The sequence below is a fragment of the Ixodes scapularis genome, unplaced genomic scaffold (assembly GCF_016920785.2).
Source record: "Ixodes scapularis isolate PalLabHiFi unplaced genomic scaffold, ASM1692078v2 PGA_scaffold13__105_contigs__length_92229423, whole genome shotgun sequence".
In the NCBI taxonomy this organism is placed as follows: domain Eukaryota; kingdom Metazoa; phylum Arthropoda; class Arachnida; order Ixodida; family Ixodidae; genus Ixodes; species Ixodes scapularis.
Genome location: NW_024609839.1, coordinates 3,579,978 through 3,606,326, shown reverse-complemented (window position 1 = coordinate 3,606,326; position 26,349 = coordinate 3,579,978). Strand labels below are relative to the sequence as shown.

Sequence of the window (26,349 nt, the reverse complement as noted above, 5' to 3'; positions counted from 1 at the left end):
CCATCGTTTGAGGGGACACTACCACTCCCCAACGTTTTTTAAAAGTTTGCCAGGGGATTAATATAGTGTCAGAAAACTACAGAATCAATATTTTTCTACAGCGTCACATATATTTTTAATGAAGTCAAAATGCGCAACTGCTCAAAACCAAAACCGAAACTGGATTGGGAGGAAGAAGATATATAGAGGAGAAAGTTACCGAAAGGCACGTGGATGTGCAACTTTTTTTTTTCAATCAACTTGTTTACAGTCTTTTAGAAGCTACGAAAAAAATGGGCATCATATTTTTGTCAACTCTTTGTATTGAGTGAGTGCCTTGAATGAGCCATAAATTTGATTATCTTTGGTGGTTGTGTCTAAACCATAGAAAACGGCACGTGTCCACGAAGAAGAGAGTGAGCGGGAATCAAACCGGCCACTTCTCGATCGGCGGTTTTCGGGTGGAAAGATAATTACTTTCGAGCCGCAAATTGTGTTTTGTGTAATTGAGGTTTTATATGTCATGTAAAAATAACAAATAAAAACCTTCGCCACCTTAAATACCCTGTCAGTGTTCCTTTAACTACAATTCATAATCCCTAAATGGGGAGTTCACTATAAACGAACACGGGATACTGAAATGAGTGAATGAAAACAAAGAGAGCCCACATATAATAGCCATGGCACTGGTCACACCTTCTTCAAGTCGGTTGCGTTCAGACAGAAAGGCACTCAACGTTAGGGTATGCTTTGCTGGCATTTTAAGAGGTCATCCTGCTCGCGGTTTGTTTCCTCCTGTTTTCTGCTTATCAATGTTCGCTCACAGACTGTTCGCGAGAGCAATGGGTGCTAGACTGACGGCAAAAAGAAAATAAATAACAAATAAAAAACATTGACGTTTTTCTGTAGCGGGGTCAAATATACAAAAAAAACAGTGTCTTCTTTTTATCTCCGTAGTATAAAAGAGTTGCAGTGTAAAAAAGTACTTTACATCAATACGTTATTTTTTTTTTTTTTGCATTAGGCAATAGAGGGCAGCATCTGCAATCAGCGAAACATGGAAAAATATGTCACACCTTCTGTTATTTAAACAATAAAGATTAAATCTAGCACTTTCACCGTCACATAATTAAGAATCAATAGCAAGAAAACGGCAAGGGATTGAACTCCATTGGCATGGGGTGGGAAGTTATTATATTATAGGTAGCAAAATATAACGACACCGAAAACCAGCAGGCTGTTTTGACGCTGTGCTAATTTGGCAAGTGCTCTTCTGTCACTGTGCTGTTTGAACGCCGTTTTGTTCTGACGCCGTGCTGTTGAGTCGCGTACTGTTTTGACGCGTCCTGTTCTGTCGCTGCGCACTTTTGATGCCGCACTGTTTTGACCTTGCTGTTTGCTGTTTTGTCGCGTGCTATTTTGTCGTGTGCTATTCTGTCGCTTTCCCGATTTTTCGGGAAACTTGGACGTCAGCGCACACGTTTTACAGCGGCGAGGCCCCGAAACATGGTTTTCAAACCCGGCGAGAAAAGAAGCGGCAGCTCGAGGAAAGCGAGGAGCACGAGCGGACATTCCATCGCTCGGGAGAAGTGTGTTTGGGCCAGACTTGTACACGTTACTGAAAAATAGTAACGAATTACATATACAATTACTCAAGGCTACATTGTAATTTATTACAATTACAATTACCCTTCCATGAAAGTAACTGACCGTTACCCCAAAATGTAATCCGTTACTTTCGTGGCGTTACTTTCAACATTATTGTCCTCAAGTAAGAAACAAAGCGAAGAGGGTTATTCAAGTTCTTATTCTTGCCACCTGTTCCATTTAATGACCTTGAGTATTTTGAGCAACAGCTGGCCCTCGAAAGTCTCGTCAGGCATTTTGCGTTATTTCTTACTCAATATGTCGACTGCTACGCTGAACACCATTTGAGCTGAGGCACTGGATGGGAGTGTTATATTGTTCCTCACGAATGCTTCATGCTTTGCATTGAGCTTTTTCAGCGAAGCAAGGGAAGTACTACTTACCTCGAATGTAGAGCAAAGCTTCGTCGTTGCAGGCGTTGCCTGCTATTCGAGAGATTTAGTAGATCCTTCCGATACCTCCGATACCCGCGATAACGATATGATGCATACGCAAAGACGGTGGCGAAGTATCGGATATCGTTATCGGAGTCATCGGACCGATCTAAATTCTCCATTGTCTAAATCGCGAAGCTGTGGAAGTCATCAATAGCAAAACATAGTTGTAACAGTAAGGTGATAACTAAATAATAAATAATGTTTGGCTCGATATTCTTCTCCTTTGGTTCTGAACAGTTCGAGCCTAACTTGAGACGTTGGTGAATAAAAGAATGTTTCCAGTATATAAATATAAGTAATAAAAGAAAAAGGACACTCATAACAACAATTAATTAGAACGTCGGTTAAAATAAGGAATTGTAAACGCACGTTTGCCGTGTGTACCTTTCTTGGCGCCGTTCAAAAACGCACGGGGCACGAACCGACTGCAGTTCACTCCGGTGTTCTCCAGATCGACGTCCGCTGATGCCAAGGGCAGCAAAGGGTAGAAGTAAGCCGCGCTATGGCCCCACTCACGAATTTCACTCTCTCCTCAAGCCCAGAATATCAAGTCTACGTCAGCCACCATAATGTTTTTTTTGTAAAAATATCTGCTTGAGATAAGATGGGCCCTGCTGGGGCAAAACAGGAAGAAGGGATGACTATTACCATTTTCTAAGTTCTCGCAAAAAGCTGACTCACAGAAAGGGTAGGGTAGACGGAGCGTTGTCTCGTGTTGTGACATTATGAAAATGGTCGTAGAAGGACATTGTTAATTCTTTTCAGTGCATTTACCACCTCGAGCTTCTCGAAGAGGCGCACAATCACTTGGTGTCCTCCCCTCCCCGTCTTCGATCGCAAAGAAAAAACAGAGGGACTAAAAAAAAGCGGAAATACCTGGCCCCCTCCGCCCTCCCTCCCCCCCCCCCCCCTTTTTTTTATGTAGAAATGTTTATTTTGATTTTTCGACATTGTTGTTAGGGTCTAAAAAAATAGGTTCAGGGGCTTGATGTTGAAAAAAAAAAAAAGGCTTTGCGGAACTGAACTGCCAAGCCTCCCTTGCGCTGGTCAATTCGCGTGATAGTGAAACTGCGCTCGACTTTACAAAAATGAAAAAAAAAAGAAGCACTTTATTTAGAAGGGGAGGGGGGGTTGGTTCTGACAAAAAAAATGTAACGGATTACAAGGAATCCGTTACGTCAAAAATGTAAGGGAATTACTTTAAAATTACTCTAGAAAATATGTAATTATTCCGTTACTAAATTACTGACAAATATAAGGGATTACAAGTAATTTCGTTACTTGTAACGGATTACGTACAAGTCTGGTTTGGGCGTCTCGCCGCAGCGAGGCGCCTGTCACGTGGCTTTCCTCTCATCCGCTGTCTGCTGCCCTACCTTTTCAATTTCCGCGGCCGCTTCTCGTGGCTATCTGCCAGGCTTTGTCAGTATAGAGAAGGATATCCTTTGAGACATGGACTTCTAGCGCGAGAGCTCTATCTGCAGAACAGCGCTTCAAAGCAGCGACCTTGAGCTCTCGTGCTTTTACCATTGGCCGCAGTAAAAGCTTAAGGGTGAACGGATCGTAGGGGGTATTCATTGGCGGCCATAGTTGTATGCGCGACTGCTGAGCGCGTGCTGACGGTGAGCTTCCGCAGTTCTTTTGCAACTTGAATTCTGCATCATCAAGACTGCCGTTCTTAGCAGCCTATTATTGTGAGCTCGTTCTCAGCATGCCCTCCTAACATGGCACACAAATATGTCGTCCAGCGAAGTCAGTCAGCACCGCAGAGAAGAGCTCATGTTGACTCGCGTCGTGATTCTTTCTTTCCGGTTATTATCGGCCACTGCCGCAATATAGCTTTCCAGGGGAACCCAGGAGACCTTGCAACGAAGAGAATTCTGGGGCTGTTCGGACGTACGCCCGTGCCAGACCTGAACGCTTTGCATATCCTGGTGGCGGCACTATTCATTCTTTCCTCTCATTAAAAGCTCACAACACACACAAAAAAAAATAAAGCGAAGAGAAAAGAATGTTATCACTTACTCTGTCTTGCTTTGATAAGAAGAAAAAGCAGCCGACGAGAACGGACGTATTTTTGGCGTTCCCGATATGCTCGGCCCCAAGGAACGTTTATGACTGCCTAATCCAGTTCTAAACTCAACGTGGATTGTCGGGGGGGGGGGGGGGGGGAGGGAGGCAACCCCGGGGAACCCGAATGAGGTGAGCGGCACTTCCAGCGTTTTTTAGACAAACCCATGGCAATATAAAGAGATGGACATGAACGCCGGTTGTCAAGATGGGCTCACCGCCACTGCCGCGGAGATTCCGACGAGTCAAACGGTGGGTATGGCCACTATTCTCAAGCCCCCGACGTTTCAAGTACCAGAATACTTTGTTTTTAGTGAGTCAACACAACCATCTCTAAACCAGCCAGGCCCCGATGAGCAAGTTTTAAAGGCCGATCCTCTCGAGTATATCAAAATAACATCTCATTGAAATTCTGAAAAATATCCTCGGAGACTCGCATAATTCCGTGCCCCATCCCCCCCCCCCCCCCCAAAAAAAAAAAATAAAAAAAAAAAGCGGGCCGAGCCGCGTAAAAGGCACTTAAAAAAAAAATCGAAGCCAAGATGGTGACAGATCTCCCGGAAAAGCACAGAGAAACGAAGTGCGATTCTAGCGCCGCCGTGGTGGCTGCGGAAAGCAGAACGTCACTCTTCAAGAACGCAGAGTCGGGGAGTGGCGCTCTGGCGAACCCTACCGAAGAGAAAGAAGACGAGTGGAAGACAATCATGAGCAAGAGGAAAAGGAAGTGTCTCCACCGAGGTTCAGCTCAGCTTCAAGCACCTCCGCGACCCAAAACTCCGAAGAAGTGGCAGTACGAGTACAAGATCCGCCTGGCGCGATCTAGAGTCTCAGTCAAGACGCTCCTACCAAAACTGGAGATACATCTGCAAGGCACAGAAATAGCCACTGCATTCTCTATGCACCTCATCGAAAAGGCCAACACGATCTCGGTCCGCGTGGACTCGAAAGAATCGACCGAATGACTTGAAAAGTTTAGGGTGGTCACCATCAAGGAACAGAAAATCCCGTCCAGGTGTTTAGAACCTATGGCCCTACCTACAGCAAGGGTGTTATCTATGATGTCTACCCCCTCCAAGAGGACCATCAAGATGACACGCTGAATATCGAGATTGAATTCGAGAAGATTCACGTAGTTGCGGCTCGCCGGCTCGGAAAATCATATACTGCAATCCTAACCTTTGACGGTGGGAAGCTATTATGATGCGTGGTCTACGGGAAGAGGTTCATGCGACTGTCCCCCTTCAAGCCAAAAGCGGTTACATCCAGCAACTGCCACCGCACCGGCCACAAGGCCGAGATCTGCCCCAACGATTCTGTGTGCCCGCGCTGCGGAACTCAAAACCCAGCCCCGACCAGCCCTACGCAGGAACCTGCGAGCCGACATTACCCCTTTCTGCCAAAGGTGCAAGAAGAAGGGCCATCTTTGGACGAACCGCCAATGTCCGACGGGGCAAGGAATCAACAAGAAGATGAGAGAGGAAGTTTATAGCTACCGAGAGCAGCGCATGCTCCAGGAACAACAGCAACTGCTTCAACAGCGGCAGCACCAGAAGCAGCCCCAGCAACAACAAGCCGAAGCCGAAGTCAGGGCAAACAGAGTCCCGATCTCCCCAAGCGGCTCCTTGTGGATCAACAAAGCGATGCAAGGCACAATGCCCTCACCGCCATCCAACTTGACGGCCAAAATTCAAGAACTACGCAGCAAGTTCAACTTCCCGAAGGCTGAGCTGGACAACGTCCACGCGGCGCTCAAGGCACAGCAAGAGGAAGACAAGAAACACTAGTCGATCTGGACTCAGGCCAGATCACTCTGCAGCCTGTCCCCACATTAGCATGATAAGAGTTCTCAAGTGGAACTGCCGGAGTCTCGGCCAGCGAGCAGCTGAGCTACGACTAAAACTACTGGACGTACCCGACGAGCACCCTGACGTTCTTTTACTTCAAGAAGCTCACTCCATACAATTCAAAGTTTGGCAGTATATATGCTACCCACGCCCTACGATCACCCCAGTGACAAGACAGACAGACCTGTCATCCCCCTCCAAACCAAGTTATGCAGTGGCCTACATGCGCAGCGTTTGGCCTCAGCACCAAATTGAACCCAGGCAGTTTTGCACTGAAAATCAAGAAGTCATCGCGGTGCGAACCTCGGTCCATAAGCACCACAACATCATATTCGTATCGGTCTACTACAGGCCGGGCATCAAGAAGGTCGACCACGGGTGGATCGCTCACCTACACCATTTGTACCCGAGAGACCAGAAGCTGTACGGCGGAGATTTTAATCTTCAACACACTGCTTGGGGCTACAATTACCAGACGCAAAGAGGGACGATCTGCTGGGCGGAATGCAGACATTTCGACTTCATCTCGTTAATAAGCAAGGCGCGAAGACCAGGATGGCAGCGAGAGCCGGGCAAAAGGACACCTCGCCCGACATGACTTTAACTTCGAACACGTTCACGCATCATCGCAAATGGAAATGCCTCCCGGACAACTTGTGTAATGGCCACTTCACGATAGCAATCAAGTTCCCGCCAAGTCGTTAATTGAAGGACGGCACGATAAAGATGATAAATATCGTGCACTGGGATAAATTCAGAAAAATTCCTACAGGAGATGACTTCGTAGACTCCGGCTTTGAAGATCTCCTGCACAGCGTGCTCCAGGGAACCATTATAGAATGCAGCGTGGAAGAAGACGGCCCTAGACCCGACCTTAATCTTCGCAAGATCTGGGCTAAGCGGCTTCAGTCGGTACAAAAGTACCGCAACAGTCGGAAGATCCCTGCAGCTCGCCATGATATCACGAGGGCTATGGTGGAGGCTAAAGGAAATTCCTCCGTAATTCCCATTCCCAAACCAGGAAATGCCAAGGGAAATATCGGCAATTACAGACCCATGTCGATGACTTCCTGCGTTTGCCAAACCATGGAAAGGATGGTACTCACTTGCATGAAATGGTTTCTGGAGTCTACCAGCGCCTTCCACCCTGCACAGAAGGGCTTTCGCCCCAGCCTAGGCACACAGAAAAGCCTGATTCTCATTTCGGCCGGCATCATCCGAAGCAAAGAAAGCAAGCTCAAACACTCAGACGCAATCGTTGCTCGACATCAAAAGCATTCGACTCTTTACCCCATGAATCGATCAATTGAGAAGCAAGGACACCGGGACTAACAAGCATAACCTTGAATTTCATCAAAAGTTTCTTAGAAGGGAGAACATACACAATGGTTTGTGGCCTTTTCGAGAGGGTTAACACGCGAGTGAACCGGATCGGAGTCCCCAAGGTTCTGCACTCTCGCCGACCTTATTCAACATAGTCATGGCCACCCTGCGGCACGAACTCGTCAAGATAAAAGATTTAGGATTCACGGTGTATGCCGACGACGTTACCATCCTGTCGAAGAATCACATGAGCATAGCTGCGCAGCAAGAATCTTTACAAAACGTACTGGACGTGATTGAAGCTCATCTGGCCCGGGTCGGGGATAAATGCTTCACCAGAAAAGACCAACTACATCGTCATAGCATCGAAAGCACTTCAAGACAATAGGATCGCTGAGCAGATGAACCTCATACTTGCGCGGAAAAAAATCCAGCCATCTCCCCCGATCAATATATTGGGAATCACGATCGAGGAGAACGCATCTGCCTACGCTTAACTAGAATACACCATCAAACACTGCAGCTCTGCACTTCATGTCATTAGGCGAATATGCAGTGCCCGAGGAGGTGCAACAGTAGCCATTGCCGAAGGGATGTACACGGCCCTTGTAGTATCGCGAGTGTGCTATGGCGCCAGGCACTTCTGGCTCAGGAAGGGACAGTGGCAAAGACTGGAAACCCTTAAGAACCAGCCAAGACGGGAGATCACGGGTCTGCCGAAGTTTACCCCCCGAGGTGAGCTCTGGACTTTAGCCGGCATCAATGATCTGTACGACGTTGTCAAGGCTCGCATGGATGACCAGGACGAAAGGCTTGAGTTCACAACCCAAGGCAGGGCCATCGTTGAACTTCTAAGAAAGACTACTGATTACCTTCCAAACTCTCCGCTAGTCTTCCTTCTCGGGAAGACCTGACGGAGGTCACCTACAGCAAGCCCTTACCCCGCGAGGGAGACGCCGAGCAAGTTGCAAGACGAGCCAAGGCGCACATCAAGCTAGTTGAAAGCTAGGACCGGAACCACACTGTTGCTGCCTAAACGGACATGGCAAGCGTCGAGAGACCGATACCCTGAAAGTCGGTCGCAGTCGATTTCCCTGCTTTAAACAGAAATCATCACCAAAATATCCCAGCCAAGTCCTCTACAAAGCAAGAAGAACTACATGCTACTTCGTGCTGTTCACTTGGCGCCTGTAAATACATCATTAACTCTGAAAGCATACCAGGGAATTTTTGGGTATTCTCGGATTCACAGGATGCCGTCAAGGAGTGCAGAACCCGAAACAGTCCTTGCAGACTTATCCGCCATATCAAGCATATTGTCTCGCAACTTGCAAATAGAGGTGTACAAGCAAGAACTGGATGGGCCCATGCCGGAATCCCAGGAAATGAAGGAGCAGATCGAATTCCCCGTCCCGTGTTTTTTAAATCCGGGCAAGTAGAGCTGCTTCCAGTACGACACGACCACGGGTAATTCACGGCTTGCGACCCAGTACCGACCCCATTCGACTACGCGGCGAGTACGATCCCAGAGAAGCCAGGATCCGAATAAGGGAAAAATACAGAACAAAACTAAAATCCCTGCAGACCCTGATCCCCTTCCCAGGAAGGATTTCGGTCGAAGGGCGAGAGTACTTCTACTAAGAATAAGGGCTAAAGCGACAATAGACCCGGCCAGAATTGCGACATGGGGAAAAAGGTAGAAATCCGACCATTGCAAGAGGTGCGACACGGGCCTGAAGCACGACATGGCCCACATACTGTGGGACCGCCCTGCACTCGAGGAAGCAAGGAATAAACATCGATACCAAGACATCGCTACACTTAAAGGTTGGGTCACCCTCCCGGACAGGAACAAGACAAAAGACGGGTGTTACGAAGCCTCCCAGACATTGTTTTCGAGGCCAAGCAGGACATCCACATATACTTGCCTAACTCCTTAAAGGAGCGATGCAACGATATTCAATTGGAATGTTTTTCAATCTACACGAGCTTACTGGCACACCTGGGACTCAAGGATACTCACACGCAAGGCAATTGGTCAAGAAACTTCTTTGTTGCGGTGTAATTTCAAGGGCAAAAGCGATCATTTTCATTCAATCTCTCCTTTGCAAAATTTGATGACGTAACTCGGGGATCGCAGTACACCCAAGTGACGATATTTGAAAGCGGTTCATAGATTGGACCCGAGCATTGCGTGGGCACTCGACTTGGGCTCGTGACAATTGCTAGCTCGAGAAGCATTCGGGTTGTGACCCGTGTCCAATCGCTGCAACGACGACAACAGCCGAGCCATAACAATGTCTGGAACTCAGCGCGTGTCCTGCGCTTTGCCAACCCCAGCGCGTGGCTATGATCAACACTGGCGGCATATAATCGGCTCCAGATCACGTGGCCGCTTGTTCTGGCTGCGAGTTGAGGGGGTGAACGCTGCTCGTTTTTCTTAAATATTTTTCTGGGACTTCTATTGCGTGGGGTGAAGAACGAATCCGTGTTTCATAGGTCATTAACGTTAGGGATCCGTTTTAAGCGGTATTTGCGCAAAGTAGAAAAATTGTTGCACCGCTCCTTTAATCCTCATGCCAGCGCCCAGCCCTCGGAGTCACCGGCGCACTCTTTCTTACCCCAACCCTCTATTTGGTATTAAACGCTTTCCAAACCAAACCATGTCTTGCTTTCCGTCTGCCTTCTCTGCGTTCTGCAATCACGAACTGTTCAACCAACGTAAACTTTGTCTTCGCTTCTTGGATAATTTTACGTGCCGTACATCCGAGGGTCACAACACGTACAGCAGATGCTGGGGGAATTATATATCTCCGGAATGTTCTCTTACATTGACTCTTGGGCGATAACAGATGTTCGGGACTCTTCCGTCACACCCTGCATCCAAGCAGTCAATATAGTAAACTGGTCTGCATGGGACCAGTACATTACGGTGACTGCTTGGACGCTAAAACAAGATTAGAGCTCACAGACCCAGGTTGGACTGGGCACCCCGCTATATTACTACGGTGCCTGATGTGTTTCGCGTCCTATCCTGCCCATACATCGAAAATGGACCTGGAATGGCAATACATGGCTCCAGAGAAGCGGGAGTGCTATGCTGTCGGAGGTCGCGATCCTTGCGGTTGGCCTTTTAAATGCTGGCGAAAAGTACAAACATACGCGAGTGTCACTGTCTTCGCGGCGTCCCAACTCGTGGCTGCCGAAGCTTCCGTGGTCTGTCACCAGCAGCAGAACAGGCGTCTGCCACATACACCCCCGCTGCTGAGACGCCGTCAGGATCACGACCAGCTTTTTTTTAGTCTGTGTTGTCACGTGACATGACCCGCCGTAGTAATTCGGATCCATTTGGGTGAGACTTGGAACAGAGTCAGGAGGTGACAGTGGGTGACAGTTAAACGAGTGCTGTCGTTACCATTGACCTATTAGCCTAGGTGAACATATACTCATGGTGGAAGTTAGCTAATGAACTAAACTATGTTAATTAACCTTTTATTTTTTGCTATTACGGGTCAGGTTATAACTGCATTATTGGCATCAATTAATATTAGAGGGCAATCCAACAAAAAGCTGAAAAAAAGTAATGCTCTCCACTATGATAATCAATAAAGTTTCACGTGCACTAATACGATTTAAAACATGCGCGCCAAAAGCGCTCGGCAAGTCCTGCCCACAACGGCGCTTGAAAGAGTGACGCAGTCGTTTCAATGATGTCGCCATGATATCGGCGGCATGTCCTTAGTGTGGGTGCGCAGACGACAAAAGCGACGATGTGTCTAAAATGACTGCGGGATTTTTTTTTTATTGTGCGAAATTTGCACACAATTTTTAAATCAGCGTAAAAACGTAACTATGAATTAAATAATATTGAAACTGCATTAACGTTTTGGCATTTTTTTAAATTGGTTTCACCTCTAATTGTATTCTCGTCCATACAGCAGTCGCAACATGACCAAACCAATAACACAAATATATAACTAACATATTTGAGCTATTCACTCAACTTACCATGACGATTATCCTCTCATCTAATGTGCGCCGTGACAACACCTCCTAGATAAGAAAGCCTAAGTGCTTTCCTGGGTCAGCAAAGAAGGCCACCAGAGGCCAGAAATCGGACACGACTACGGCGTCACCGTTCGGCTTACAGTCGGGTTCTCATTGATTGGACACGAGTTCCAGATGACTGCTGACGCCGTACTCGTGTCCAACCTCTGGCCTAAAGTGGCCTCCTTTACTGACGCAGGAAAGCACTTAAGCTTTCTTATTAGGAGGTGCTGGCCGTGCCTGATAAATAGTGAAGACGACACTCGTTTAAACTTCACTGATCTTTGTTTTGTTTCTTGGAGTTAAATCTAAACCCCCTGTATGAAACTCATTTCAGATACTAGTAATATGACGACAGAAAATTTAAATGCAAGTAAGTTATACTGTCAATAAAAAACGGTCATAGATGAGTTGTCTATAAACTATAAAGACCTCAGGGGCTGCTTGTCTATAAACTCTTGTTTACGGTAGTATTAAAAAAGTGAAAGCCGTTTACAACTCCCTGTAACCCCGAATTGGAGCTCAGCTCTTGAGGAGGATGAAGGAAGGGTACTCCTCCCCTCATTCTTTAATATTCTCCGGGGGGTCACCTGACCTAGGAGGGAGGGGGTCACGTGACCTCGGGGGGTGTCGCGTGACTTCGGGGGGGAAGGGAGGGGGGTCACGTGACCTCGGGGAGGGGCCACGTGACCTGGGGGGTAACGTGACCTTGGGGGGTCACCTTGGGGGTTACGTGACCTTGAGGTGACCTTGAAAGGGGTCGTGTGACCTCGGGGGGTCACGTGACTTTGGGAGGGGTCACGTGACGTGGGGGGTGACCTTGAGGGGTCACGTGGGGTCATCTTGGGGTCACGTGACCTTGAGGTGACCTCGGGGTCGCGTGACCTTGGGGTGACCTGGGGTCACGTGACCGTGGATGACCTTGGTAGGGGTCGCGTGACCTTGGGGTGACCTTGGGGGTCACGTGGCCTTGGGGTGACCTTAGTTACGCCGACGGCGACACCGCTCAAGCCGGACACGGGCGCCTAAGAGCTGCACTCTAAAAATGAAAGCCGTTTACAACTTAACGCCCTGTAACGCCGAATTAGAGTGCAGCTCTTGAGGGGGAGGAGGAAAGGGTACTGAAGGTCCCCTGTTCTCGGGGGGGGGGGGGGGGGTCACGTGTGGGGTCACGTGACCTCGGGGTAGGGGGGTCCACGTGGGGGTCACGTGACACCCCCCGAGGGCCCGTGACCCCCCCACGCGACCTCGGGGGGCGGGGGGGGGGGGTCACGTTACCTGTGGGTCACGTGACCCCCAGAGAAATTTTCCCGCTAGATTTAGCGGGGAAATTTTTCCGCTAGATTTAGCAGGGAAATTTTTCCGCTAGATTTTGCGGGGAAATTTTTCCGCTAGATTTAGCGGGGAAATTTTTCCGCTAGCTTTAGCGGGAAAATCTTTCCGTTAGATTTAGCGGGGAAATTTACGCATAATGCACCGCGCGGTTACGATGACGGCGACGCCGCTCAAGCCGGAAACGGGCGCCTAAGAGCTGCGCTCTACAAAATTTAAGAGTACATTTGGTGTTATGATTTTGTTAAGCCTATGGTTTTTGTGTGTGTGCGTGTTTAACGCAGGCTGAGTAGGTTGTCGAGGTCTCGAGCTCGGTCACGACATGTTATTGTTGAATGGGTAAAGGCTCTTTCACACACTCGCATTTGAGTGTGCTGGACCGCGTTGAGTTCCCATGTAACGAGATAACACAGAGCCTGTAGTACAGAGAGGGTTTCACTGCGCGACGGGGGTCACGTGGTTTTTGGGTCGTTTTTTGGTCAATGCCCCGCATGCGCACTTGAGACCGATCTCCGCGAGAGACGTCCGCCATGAAATTTCGAGCTCTTCAATTGGTCTGAGATGACACCCCCTTTCCCATTGGAGGGGTGGGGTTGGGGGGTGCAGGGGGGGACAGGGGTGCGGAGGGGACTGTGATGTCTTGACTTGGTATGCGGAGGGGGAGAAAGGGAGTAAAGATGCATGTGTAATTATAAAGTCGGCTGGTTTCCGGGTTGAGGGGGAAAGGGTCTCAAACGCAATAAACCTCCCCTCTGGCTACGCCCCCCCCCCCCCCCCCCCCCGTTATCTTTCGAATTGTTCCGACGCCTCTGAGGGCATCTTGGGAAAACATTCTTGGTCGCACTGGAGTGTTCGTTGGCAGGTGTGGAATCATTCCCGTGGAGCAGCGGATCAGCATTACCGACCTCGACGAGCTCTGACTTCAGAATCCCAAAGATCGGAGGATTGAAATGTTCGAGGCGTGTCTAGTCACTCTCTAACAAATTCATTGTGCGGAGGGAACCCGAAGATGCATCAATCAGTCCGTCTTTTTCTTTGTATTCTTGTGTTTCTTAAAAAAAATGTTTTTAGCTGGGAGGGCTAATCTAGTGCGCTCAGTGGCGTCACTGAAGAGGGGGGGGGGGGGGGAGACGAGCAGCCCCTTGTGCAGCGGTCAGGGGGTGCAGCTGGGCAGTAAATGGGGTGGGGGGGGGGGGGGGGGGGGTGTCACGGTGGCCCAGCGCCGCGACGCCCCCTGACAGCGGAATGTTGTCGCTGATTCTAGCGACCCCGCGCTATGCTCTCGTTTGTTTTAGAAGAAAGCACAATTACATGGATGTACAAGGAGAATAGCGAGCATGAAATATATCTAAAAAGGATATCGAACATTATATAGTATGTACCGGGTGTTTGTGAAAAACACGCACCCAGATGTCCGCTTGTGAGACATGCCAGCTGAATGAAGGAAGGAATATACATGACAGAGAGAGAGACACAAGGTGCATACACATGCACTCCTCTGGACACAACCATTTACTGAATAACGACTTTTCTTTCGCTGACTTTCATTTAATGGATAACTTCTTTTCCTTTGTCGACTTTGATTATTGCCTAAATGAAATATTCATTATATTCATCACTTCAGTTTAGAAAAACCTTGCTTCCCCAGAGGTAACGTCTTCTGTGGGCTCATTCAGGCTATTTTACACAGGGGGCGCTTCCTGCAAATACTTCTTTTCTTTTGTATGTAGTACAATGAAGGCAGTGCTTACGCACTCGTCCTCCTCGATGGCTATACTATGTTTCACCTTTTGTTGTACCCGAGGGGTGTGGGATCGGTGGCCGAGTGGTCTAGCACACATCAGCTCGGAGCACCTGGAGCGAAAGCTCGCGCTGCAGAACCGAGAGGTCCTGGGCTCAATCCCCACCTCTGCCCGTTTCGATCCGGATAAGCATCGTACCGGGGTGCGGTCGTGTATCACTACTGCGTGGCGCACGTTAAAGACCCCTGGCAGGCAGTCGTACTGCACTGGTTAAAGTGCTTATCTACAGTGGGTAACAACGTCGCCATGTTCTGGCAGACTAAACTCCTGCTGTATAAACAACTAACAACAAATGTGTTTGTTTGTTTTGTACCCCAGGAAAGGCTGTAAGCGCGAGCTCCTTGCTCTGGGGCGGATCTCGGCGGCACAAGCTCTCGTGCAGTAAGGGCAGCTGTCGACGCTATGAGCTCGCGCTTTCAGCCTTCGCTGTGTGTACAAGATAAGGTGAAACAGAGTATAGAATTTCCCTTGCGATCTGGTTTTTGTGTCTAGCCATGATGGTGATGTTTGAGAAAACGGGAGCACCTTGGCATTGGCGACAATGCGCCAGAAAATGGCCCGCTGCTGCTGTATTGTGCGTACGGAGGCGGCGTGTTCTCTGGTGCGGTCATTGACACAGCGCCCAGTTTGTCCGGTTTAACATTCCCCACATGACAGCGGAATGTTGGGGGCGGAACAACAGCGCTTTCACATGGGCAACACCTCTAGTGGTGTTGCCCTACTCCACGGGGTTGCAAATCGCCTGAAAAAGATCGCTGGCCAGCATGGAATACAAGTCATTTTCTCAGCTCCCAACAAGTCATATGCCATGTGCCGGAAGGTTATCAGTGAGGCCTGCAACAACAAAAAGACCACGTGCGGCACCGCTCACGGGACTCAACACGCCCCATGTGAAAGCGCTGTTGTTTACAACATTCCGCTGTCATGTGGGAAATGTTACATCGGACAAACTGGGCGCTGTGTCAGTGACCCCACCAGAGAACACGCCGCCTCCGTGCGCACATATGCAGCAGCGGGCCATCTTCCAGCGCATTGTCGTCAATGCCAATGTGCTCCCTTTTTCTGAAACATCACCATCATGGCTAGATACAAAAAAAAAAATCGCAAGGGAAATTCAAGTGTCCCTAGCTATCGAGGAGAAGAAGGGCGAGTGTGCAAGCACTGCCTCCACAAAAGAAAAGAAGTATTTGCAGGAAACGTCCCGTGTGTAATTCCATACAGTTGTGTTTTTTTAATTTCCTCACTGATATCGGCCTCCTACACCGACTGTGATTTTACTTTCTATCCTAAATTCATTGTCATATTGTTTACATTTATACACACTCATGCTCATGGTTTTATCATATATTTCGCTACTATAGTTCTTTCCTCTTCTTAAACCCGAATTACAATAGTCTAAGCTTGGGGCAATATAGCCTTAGTTGCTGATGCGCCATCAACCCCCACTCAGTCAATCAAGTCCCGTGTGTAAAATAGCCTGAATGAGCCCACAGAAGGCGTTACCTCTGGGGAAGCAAGGTTTTTTAAACTGAAGCGATGAATACGATGGAGATTATTTCATCCAGGCAATAATTAAAGTCGACGAAAAAAAAGTTATCCGTTAAATGAAAGTCGACGAAGGGGACGTTATTCAGTAAATGGTTGTTAGTCCAGCGGAGTGCATGTGTATGTTCCTTGCGTCTCTCTCCTGTCTTGTATATTTCTTCCTTCGTTCAGCTGGCATATCTCATAAGCATGAATAACCAACCTGCTCAGCTTCACTGGGGGATCGGTGGCCGAGTGGGCTGAAGCGCACACCCAGCTCGACGCGCGTGGAGCGAAAGCTCGCGCTGCAGAACCCAGGGATCCTGGGTTCGAGCCCCACCCCTGCCCGTTTCGATCTGGATGAGCATCGTACCGGCGTGCGGTCGTGTATCACTACTGCGTGGTGCACGTTAAAGACCCCAGGCTAGCGGTTGTACTGCACTGGCTAAATTGCTCATCTACAGTGTAAACCAGTGTCGCCCCTACTGGCAGACCAACCTTACGCTGTATAAATCATTCAAACGTCCAATTTGACTTTGACTTTGCTCAGCTTCAGGCAATCACAACGAATTTCCGCACCGCAAAAACAAACTAGACTTTGCGGAGAGCTCAACCTCCTTCAGAACGTAGCCGTAGCCGTTCGAGCAAGATGCCAAAGTTTCAGCATCAACTCTTATATTATTCATAAATCATAAGCGATTTTATGAAAATTTCACTAGGAAAATGGCGACCCACGGAGCTCTCGAATACATGGAGCTCTACGGCGCCAGAAACCGAAAGTGGGCGAAAATGGGCCCATCTTTTCATCGAAATTTGGAAACATCACTTGTAACTTTTAAATGAGATAACGGTTGGTGCTGAAACTTTGGCATGTTGCTCCAACGGCTGGGGCTACATTCTGAATGAGTTTGAGCTCCCCGAGATGTCTAGTTTACTTTTGCGGTGCGAAAAGTTGGGTTCGGATCTCTCGCAAACACCCGTTATATCAAGGCACAATGCGCGTAGCACTAAAAGCAATCCCCGTTTTTTTTCTCCCACTTCTCTTAAAATCTAGAGGCTGTAATAAAAAACTGCTGGGATGGCGGAAAGTGCTCACTTTGGAATGTAACCTAGCCCGTTAAATTTCGTGCTCGACAGTAACCTTTAGAAATACAACTAAAGAAAATTAATTGTAGATTTCGCGTTCGCGCTAACACTAGGGAGTTTTCGTGGATCGTTTCCGCTGGCCCGCAAAGTTCCCCGACACCCGCTACGAAGTCCGGGACTCTGAAAGGAAAGGATGGCTCCGCGCATGCGCTGTAGTGGCGTCTCCGTTCGGGAGAGCGTAGCGGAAGTACTGAAACGGTCTACGAAAACTCCATGGTGTTGCCCCGTGTACAGTGGCCCAATGTTTTAATAATAGAGGGTTTTAGTAGATCGTTTCTAGTTTCCGCTCCGCTCAGAGGTTGTCAAACTGCGCATGCGCGGCCTGCTTCGGCGAAATTGAAAGGGGAGGTCTTAAAACGCGTTTTAGTGGACCGTTTTTTTTCAGCGTAAAAACGTTTCGAGAGCGTTAAAAAACTTCGCTTGCGTAGCCCCACAAGTTGACGTTCTTGTAACACAGAAACAACAAAATATTAACACCAAGAGAATGAGAGGGAGCGTACTTGTAGAGGTAGTAAAAACGAAGGCGAAAATTCGCATCTTTCACGACCTATAGGGGGCGCACTGGTGTCTGTCAAAATGGCTGTCATCTGGATGATTGTCATAGAACAGCGGGACAAGGCTGGGTCTGCGACGCGTATGTAATTCTTGTTTTGCTATAGACGAGCAGAATTATAGCCTTACGTTATTGTTTTACGCCAGGAAGGTGTACGGAAGTCTATTTTATATGAGGCCAATCATCCAGGAGCTAGGGAGCGCGATTCTCACACCGCGGTACCACCATCGCTAAAAGTTGCTAATAATAAACACAAAAGAGTAGGCACACACCCGAAGAATAATGAGCTATAAAATATAAATATAATAGTTCCACCTTGTGTGCGAGTGAACCCGAAGGTATAAGCATGAGCATGTTTAGGGTGCCTCAATGTCCTTCTATTAAGGGTGATGCTACCCTTTGTAGTACTTGATGCCGACAGCACGCGCTCACGGGTAACATACAAAGAAATCGACGAAAACAAAATGTTGCCACAGCACAGTCAGCGCCAAAAACGCGTTCAGGGACACGCTCTTTCCCGCGCTTCTGAACAAAATATAAAAATAAAAGTGTGGGACAATGGCCAGATGTCTCCACCCTAAACAAAGCGCGCATATGAAGGCACCCTAAGCATGCTGCTCTACACGGTACTTGCACTGCACGAGCGCGCTTGCTGGTCAAGGACGCTGAAAGGCCGGCACTCGCTCTCGTAGCTTCTGCTACACTCTAATTAAAAATGAAACGGAGTTACGTATTCGAAATAGAAAACGGAAGGAACAGGACGAAGTTAGCGCATTGCGAGTACGAGTTATACAGTGTTCCACAAGGCTAGCAAGGCACCTGCACGATGAATCCCCTGCTGTCCACATGAAGGGAGACTTCTACTAACGAAATTAAGCTGGCGAGACATCGAGTCTGTGATTTGTAATACTCATACCAAGAAGTGCCGAAGCTTCCCTTCCGAACGCGGTCTGCTGGACATTGCCAACGTAGAAGGCAAATCATTTAGGAAGCAATCCCGCTTCCAGAAGGACCTGGCTACTCTGCAAGTGGGCCTCCAAATCCCAGCACCCGACAGATCAGCGCAGGGTGCTGCCGATCTCGCAAGAGCTTTGCATGGTTCTTTGTCGAGTGGCCTATTTCAACCGTCTGTTCTAACTTGAATGAGCGTTTGGACGGAACTCGTCGGTGTTCTCCAGTATTGTGAACCTCACCGTGGGTCACATCAACGAGAGCTTCGGCCACCTGCTCGCTTACACGAACAAACATAAGTGGTTGGCCCTCGCAAAACTGGAGCTGTTCTCACAGGAGAGACCCTGCATAATTTGAGTAAATTTCGCGTTTCCATTGTTTATAGCACAGCTGAACTGTCTGGTAAAAAGTCACTCTTTTTGATACGCCATTAATTTACGTCTTTACTTTTGTTTCGGCACGAGGAAACAACAATATATTCATGGGCAGTGTCAGGACAAGTCACGACAGAGCGCGTTTGTAATTGGTGAGTTTTAGTAGGCCACTTTTATGAGCCCTCTATGCTCTACTTTCCGCTCTGCAAGAAGCATCGTCCGCACCGCCCATGCGTGGCCCGCTCTGAGTTGGAGCGATTAGTTAGCGGAGTGAGCGTGCGCTCCGCTTCAGAAGTTGCAGAGCGGACTGCCCTCAGCGTCCTTAGCGTGATCGCTTAGATCTCAAGATGGCTGTTACTCAAAACGCGTCGATGTTTTTCACCATGACCTTAGCCTGAACGAGGCCGAATCAACAAGTAAAGCGAAAGCTTTAGTGGCGCGCGCCACGTGCCTCGAGTATTTCTACAACAATGGATGGCGCCACTTTTCCCAGGATAGAGGGGCTATAACTTTTTGTTGTAGAAATGCTAGAGGAACGTGCCGCGCGCCACTTCCAGGAAGTTAATGGTGTCTGAAATCTAGCTCAGTCTTGCGCTGTACCGCCATGATCTCCCCAAGGGCTGCACGTTGCACGTCCCTCGAGCATGGACGGACATTGCACTACTTTTGAAACATGAAGGGGCTTTGGGTAAAGTCGTCGCGTTTTTGTGATCCTTCTATGGCTATGCAGTCAGATGTACGGGAACGCGTGCTTGAACGCCAATTACACCTGTGCACGCGCCCTCCTGTCGAAAATGCCACTGAAAGTTACCCACAAGCATAGCGCTCGCAAGCCGCACCAAACAAACCGTTCCTCTCAAGTTTATTTATTCACATTTGCACCAAATGTTTAAATTGTTTAACTTGCGTCTGAAAATGTTCGCCTTGGATTTCCTTGGTAAGTTTAGAAAATAATGGACTTGAATACAGCCTTTCTAAAAGTGCTGCCACTATTCTTCGAGGACGCCTTCTTTTGGCCAAGCGTCAAGGGACCAAGAGAGCTGCGTCATTGTTTGTCACGGATGCGAGTCTGAATGTATTAGACGGAAATGCTGCGTCGATGCTGGATGTGAACTTGGTTCTAGTCATGCGTCTCGCACTAAAAGCGATGCCCAAATAATGGCGGCCGAATATGTTACCCGGCGGTGTTTTGAAAAAAGTTACCAAGAACGGTTGAAAAAATATTCCACGTCAAGATTTTGTCTGATGAAAACCAGACAGGCATAAACAATGCAAGCATTAGCAAACACGACGCTGGACTTCACAGCAATAACAGTAGATTAAAAGGCTTTTCAGAAGTTTCGTTTCGAAGTCCGGCGTAGCGGACCTCGCATGCACAGTTTGACAGCTTAGCGGAATTAAGGAACAACTAAATTTTTTTTTTTTTTAATTTACGATACACATTTTTTACAACCCTACCATGGAAATAGCTTTATCTTATATGAGTAAAGTCTCATATCACATGTTTTGGTAGTGTTTAAATGCTGCCGTGTTGTAAGAGTGCCTTTTTGTTCTTTTTATTAGGCCGTCAAAGACAAGGGAGAACCCCTGGAAACGGTTGAGGTTTCGTTGACCGCACAGCACGCCCATATGCCATCCATCAAAGAATCAGAAGCCATACTTTTCTGGTCACATTAGGGTGCTCGTCGTGAAGTACCAGACAGTGAGTCGGCAAAATTTTTCAGCTGGACAAACCCTACGAAGACCATGGGCGTGATGCAGATGGTCTAACATATTTCTTTTTTTTTTCTTGGGGGGGGGGGGGGGGGGGGGGCTCAATATCGGAATGCATAAAATGATCCCAGTGAATGACATCAAATATTTTGTGCTTAGCGAAATACTTGTCCAACTATAGGCTGAAAGGCATCTAGAAATATTTGCATAAAAGAACATTTACTAATATCTGCCATTTTACTTCTCAGGTGTGAATGTGAATATTGAATGTAATCAAATTACAATGTTACTGTTGGCTTCAGTAGTGTAAATGTAGACCTGCATTGGGGGGCGTAGCCTTCTATTGCACCTCTAGAAAACAAAGTAGCACAAGTGAGGCTGAAACTAGGCAGGAGCTCGAGCCGAAAAATGTACTTTCAAAAAACAATTGAAAAAAAAAAGACGAAAAAGAAGCAAAGTGGTTTTATGTCATTTCCCAAGGCACATACGTACACTGCGCTCCACTCTTAATACGAACACGACAAAATCGCTTTTATTTGCAGTTTATTTCTTTGACAGTTATTGAGGGAGCTAAAAGTGTTTTGCTCAAATTAGTGCCCCTAACGAGCGCTTTATTCGACACCCATAGGTGATGCCAATCCCTCGAATTTAAGGTGAAAAATAAGAACAGGATATTTTGGTTGTTTCCGCTAACGGTGTTCCGCAGTCCACATAAACACCAAGGTACCCCTATCGCAAACCGAAGAAAACGAAGAAGAAAAAACTAATTTCATTGGGACAACAGAAGAGTAGGGATATAAATGGAGCAATCACTTTAGCTAATTTGCACTGTCTTGCTGCCTAAAATAACCTAACAAAATATCTGCTCGTTTGCCGACTGCTCGGATTAAACAAGTCAAGCCCGCTAACTTAGACAAGGCAGCATCTGTTTCCACCGGTCAGGGTCCGTAAAAAGATTGTGACCAGCGGTTTCCCGAAGCAGCCAGAGGCTCTCGAACACCAGTCAGTCAGTCAGAGTTTTGAGAGCAATCAAATCAAAGGAAGTGTTGCTGAGCCGGAGGCTCAGTATGTCACCTTTTCTCGAACACCGTGAAACGTTTTGTAGCGTGAGCTACACTCTCCGACGTTGAGCACTTTCGCGTGGCTCGCATAATGAGCCGTGCTCCGTGCTGCGCATGCGCGAGCAGCAGTGACGTCACACGACGCACAGCTGGCGCGCCGGAGCCGCCGCCGCTGCGCGCTCCGCTGCCACCGCGTGCCTGGCCGGTCTGCACATTCCAGAGGAGTGGCTTCGTAGCCGCGGCAGACGCACTGGCGGCGCCGCGTGCCCAGCTGTGAGCCTCCGTTGCGCAGTAGCCAAGTCTGACGCTGCACCGGAGCCGCTTGGTAGCACCTCTCATTTTGTGCGCATAAGCTCACGCTACGTATATCCTGGCATAGCCGAACTAAGCCACCGCAATTTTTTTTCTTGAGGACGCCGTTTCAAACAAAGTCTGGGCAGCCATCTTAGTGCAGCGAGGTTCATAACGGTCGTGCGCGCTCCCAAGCATGCTTTCAAGTGGCGAGCTTTACTGAGAGTGGAACGCGCTTACTAAAATGGCGAGGAAAGCGGAGCTGACGCTTCACGCTCAAATCCCAGAGCAGGTCACGCGTGCGCGATGGCGACCCCGCTTTCCATAGAGCGGAGCGAGAAAGCGAAAACGGTCTACTAAAACTCTCTAATATCAAGCGAGCGTCGACCGCCGGGCCGACCAGTGTCGTGTCGCGGAGGCTTGCGGCTATGCGGGAGAAATTAAGCGCGTTCGCACGAAGCCCTTTCGAGTGCGAGCGTGGTCTGCTAGGCTATTCCGTTGATCGCACTCAGCCCCCGCTCCGTAGCAAGGGAGAGCAGGGCGCTCGCAATGTCGAAGTGCATCGCCGATGAACGCCTTCCTCTTGAAATGCGTTCAAAATCCTATTGACGTTACCCTGTGTAACCCGGACTGTTATTGCGATACCCCTTTGCGTCATGCTGCCCATCGACACTCTCATAACACGTTCCCGTGTTTCTATAGGCACTCGAGGTGCCATAAAAAAGTGCGCACGCCCGCTGGTCAAAAAAAAGTGTGACTACCCGGCTACATAGGCTAGATGACGAGAGCAACAACGCAGTTGATAATACCGAACATCAAGCGAAAACCCTGTCTATACTCCGTTTTACGTTGCGTTGTCAGCAGCCGTCGCTACGAGTTATCTTGGCCAGTCCATCGTTAACTCGTGGCCTTCCCGTTGGGTAGAACTGCGCGTGGAAGCAGATTGTCACACGGCAGGGTGAAATCACTGGATTGGTTTTGATGGCTTGTTGCATTGGCTGCGGTATATAGTGTAATGGTCCCCACGTCCAGGGCCCCGCAGGCTACTACTAGTTTTCTGGCCCGAGCGATCAGCTCTCGCTGTTGCTCAGGGCCCGAGCCGAGTAGGGCAGTCTCCCAGGAGGATGTGGAAGGATTTGGTAGGGGTTGAATCTCTTCTCCGAGTGGAGTCGGACAAGGCCAGGTAGAGTGATAGAGTGTGGGGGTCGGGGAATTCCAGCCCGGGCATGTGCCTCGATAGCTGCCAGGAAAGAAGAGATGAATATGGTGTAGATTTGGAAAAGTCTGTGTTTGTATGCGCCTCCATTCGGTAGCTTCGCGTCTGCTTAAGTCTTTATGTGGAGGTGGATATGTCCTTCGCCCAGATCGGTAATATTCTGTAACCTGATAAGAGGTTCCGAGTTGCGGACTTTGTGTGGGGCGTTCTTCGGTTTCGTCGTCTGACTGTTGACGGTTGCAGACGGGTCTAGTCGAGTTGCTCTCGACCAACTCCTCTTCCCCATGCCGGGCTGCTCGGAAGGACTGTCCTTGAGCGAGAGAGTTTGCACTCTCATTACCCTGAAGAAGAGTGTGGCCGGGTGTCCACAGTATGTGAATCAAAGGGAGTTCTTCGTGGGTTCGGTGGGCTAGGATTCTTCTACTCCATTCAGAAACGAGTCCTCCTGCCCAGGCCCTGCAATCAGCCTGAGAGTCGGTGAGTATGGTAACCATTTCGTTTGGATCGCATCTCCTTGTATGTTGGGTGCTAATTATAGCTAAGGCCATTGCCGCTTCCTCCGCTTCTGCGACGGACAGTGATCCGAGCAAAGAGGCAGCTGTTCGCCTCTCACCGTTCGGGCGGCACACCGCGATGCACCTGCCCGAGATGGGAGTAGAGTACGAGGCCGCGTCCGCTTAGAGCACGTCCGGGTCTTCCTGACAGCGTCTGCGAAAGTCCTGACTCCGGCCAGTCTCCTTCCTGCTTGTTCTGCCTGCGAGTTGAGGGGGTGAACCGGTGCTCGTTTTTCTTTAATTTCTTTTTCTGGAACTTGCATTGTGTGGGGTGATAAACGGTCATTATTATCAGGGATCCGTTTTAAGCGGTATTTGCGCAAAGTACAAAAATTGTTGCATCGCCCCTTTAACTGTGCCAGCAGATAATCAACAGGGTCTGTGTGTGGTCAAAGGAACAGCCTAGCAGACGACGCTCGTACAGGAAAGGGCTTTGTGCGCACGCGCATAATCTCTCGCGTGTCGCCGCATCCCACCGCGGCACAGCGCTGGCCGTCCCGGCGGTCGACGCTCGCGTCATATTATTAAAAAATTGGCCCACTGTACATTGCACCCGATATGTCGCTATTAACGAACATAATGATATCCCCGAAACATTGTTCGGTCTACGTGGATGGATGGAAAAAGTGGTCTCACGTTTGTTCGTGTTGCAGGGGTCAAATATCATGTAGGTTTTCGTCGGCGTGTGCTGTCTTTCGGTTATTTCCGGAACACGCCGAATACTGCTTTCCATAAAGACGTTCCCCGCCACAACAGGCATGAAGAGGGATACTACGAACATCTTGAGATCTTTGTCGACGGTAAAAATATTCTCATAGGTCGTAACAAATGCTCCTCTCTCTTTATCTCTCCTCCTATTTATAGCAGGAGGAAGGACATCACGTGGATGATTCGAATGAGCACCTGCAACAAAAACGAAAGTTGCGCTATGATTTTTTTTGTTGATGTAGGCTGAGGGAAAGAGATTGACCGGGGAGCTTTCGTCTTTAGGAAAACAATTGTATTTCAGTTGATTTACCTTTTAAAAACATCTTCTGTGGAAATTTTTTTCACTTTTTGTTATTTTTTCTCTGCACAAGTAATTGACCCTATTCAAAAGTCAAAGACATTATAGAATAGAACAGTTTAGTTCAGGCACACATGTGTTACACATGTGTCTGGGTGGCTGCAGCAACAAAAGGCAAAAAGCCTTCTGATGTGTGTCCCCCCCCCCCTCCCCCGCCCCAATAATTAAGGAACAAAATTAAAATAAACCTAGACATCTGTGAACTATTAAGATCAATAGTATTCATATAAACAAATGAACATAAGCAATGCGCCACAATAAAATCCAAGAAATTGAAACAAACAAAACAAGCAAATTGTGAAACAAAGACAAGAGAAAACTGCATTTATTTACATTGACATTGTCCTTATCCACAATATCATCCAACACCCGTCTGGCATCAACATATCATAACACTTCCTAACACCATGGAAAAAAAAAGACATATTGAAGTCATTTTATTTGCCATGTGCAAACGTAAAAGTTACATTTTTTAACAATAATCTAAGGTAAGCGATTAGCTTCAAGGAAAACATGTTTTACTTTTTTCCTGGACTTGTGGCTTTTTTCTACACTGCTGTGCTTCTCGTACATTGTTTGGGTGTTTATTTAGTAAATTAGGAAATCGGTAATCTGGTTTTTGAGTTCCACAGTTAGTTTTAACGTTTGGTTTTGTAAAAGCGGTGCGCCTGAAATTATATTCCGCAGGTTTATAAAGATAAGTATCAAAGAACTATGTCGCATCGTGCTTTATCTGATCAAAAATGAGGATCGGCAATTTGTGTGAGAGGACATATTTTATTTGTAATAACCTTCATTTTTGAATGAGGGTGCTTTTTTCGATGTACCCTAAATTTTCAATAATTCTTGCAGCCTTCTTTTGTAAAAGGAATATTTTTTTCAGTGCGTGTTTTTGTGGTTCGGCCCCACACTGATAGAGAATATTGTAAGCGAGAATTGACAAGAGCGTAGTACAACTGTAGCTTGAGCCAGTTTCGGTTTCCCCTTAGTTTGCGCAGCATTCCAATTGAACGTGAGATGTTACATCTTAGGTTATTTACATGCTTTGTCTAACTTAAAAATTCCTCAAACCATACTCCAAGAATCTGTGTGCCGTAGTAAAATCTGATGTCTAATTTAAAAATTGAATATGTGGTTTTTACTCCAGCGGTTTGTTCTTTGATCTGAATATAACATATTTTTTTCTTTGTGCTTAACACTAGCTGAGTAGACTCTAACCATACATATAGTTCTACAAACAAGCTCTTTGCAGTTACTTGAAGCTCTTGTAGACGATCTCATGAAAAGAACACGTTAGTATCATGAGCATACAATATCGTAGGCTCATGATACAAGCGGCCCGTTAACAATATCGTTTATATATATTAGGAATCGAAAGGCAATCTAATCAGCTCCAATACTACAGCTCTAACAGTGCAT

At 47.8% G+C, this 26,349-nt stretch overlaps 1 protein-coding gene across 1 annotated transcript in view; it reads right to left on the bottom strand.

The window, feature by feature from the left end:
* LOC115309252 (ficolin-1-like) overlaps positions 1 to 24,660 on the bottom strand; it is an 80,805-nt gene extending 56,145 nt beyond the window's left edge. Inside the window, exon 1 of the mRNA XM_040211858.1 lies at positions 24,501 to 24,660. Within this exon, the coding sequence (XP_040067792.1) occupies positions 24,501 to 24,645 (145 nt within the window). The 5' untranslated portion in view covers positions 24,646 to 24,660. The remainder of the gene's footprint in view (positions 1 to 24,500) is intronic.
* Between the last annotated feature and the right edge of the window lie 1,689 nt (positions 24,661 to 26,349).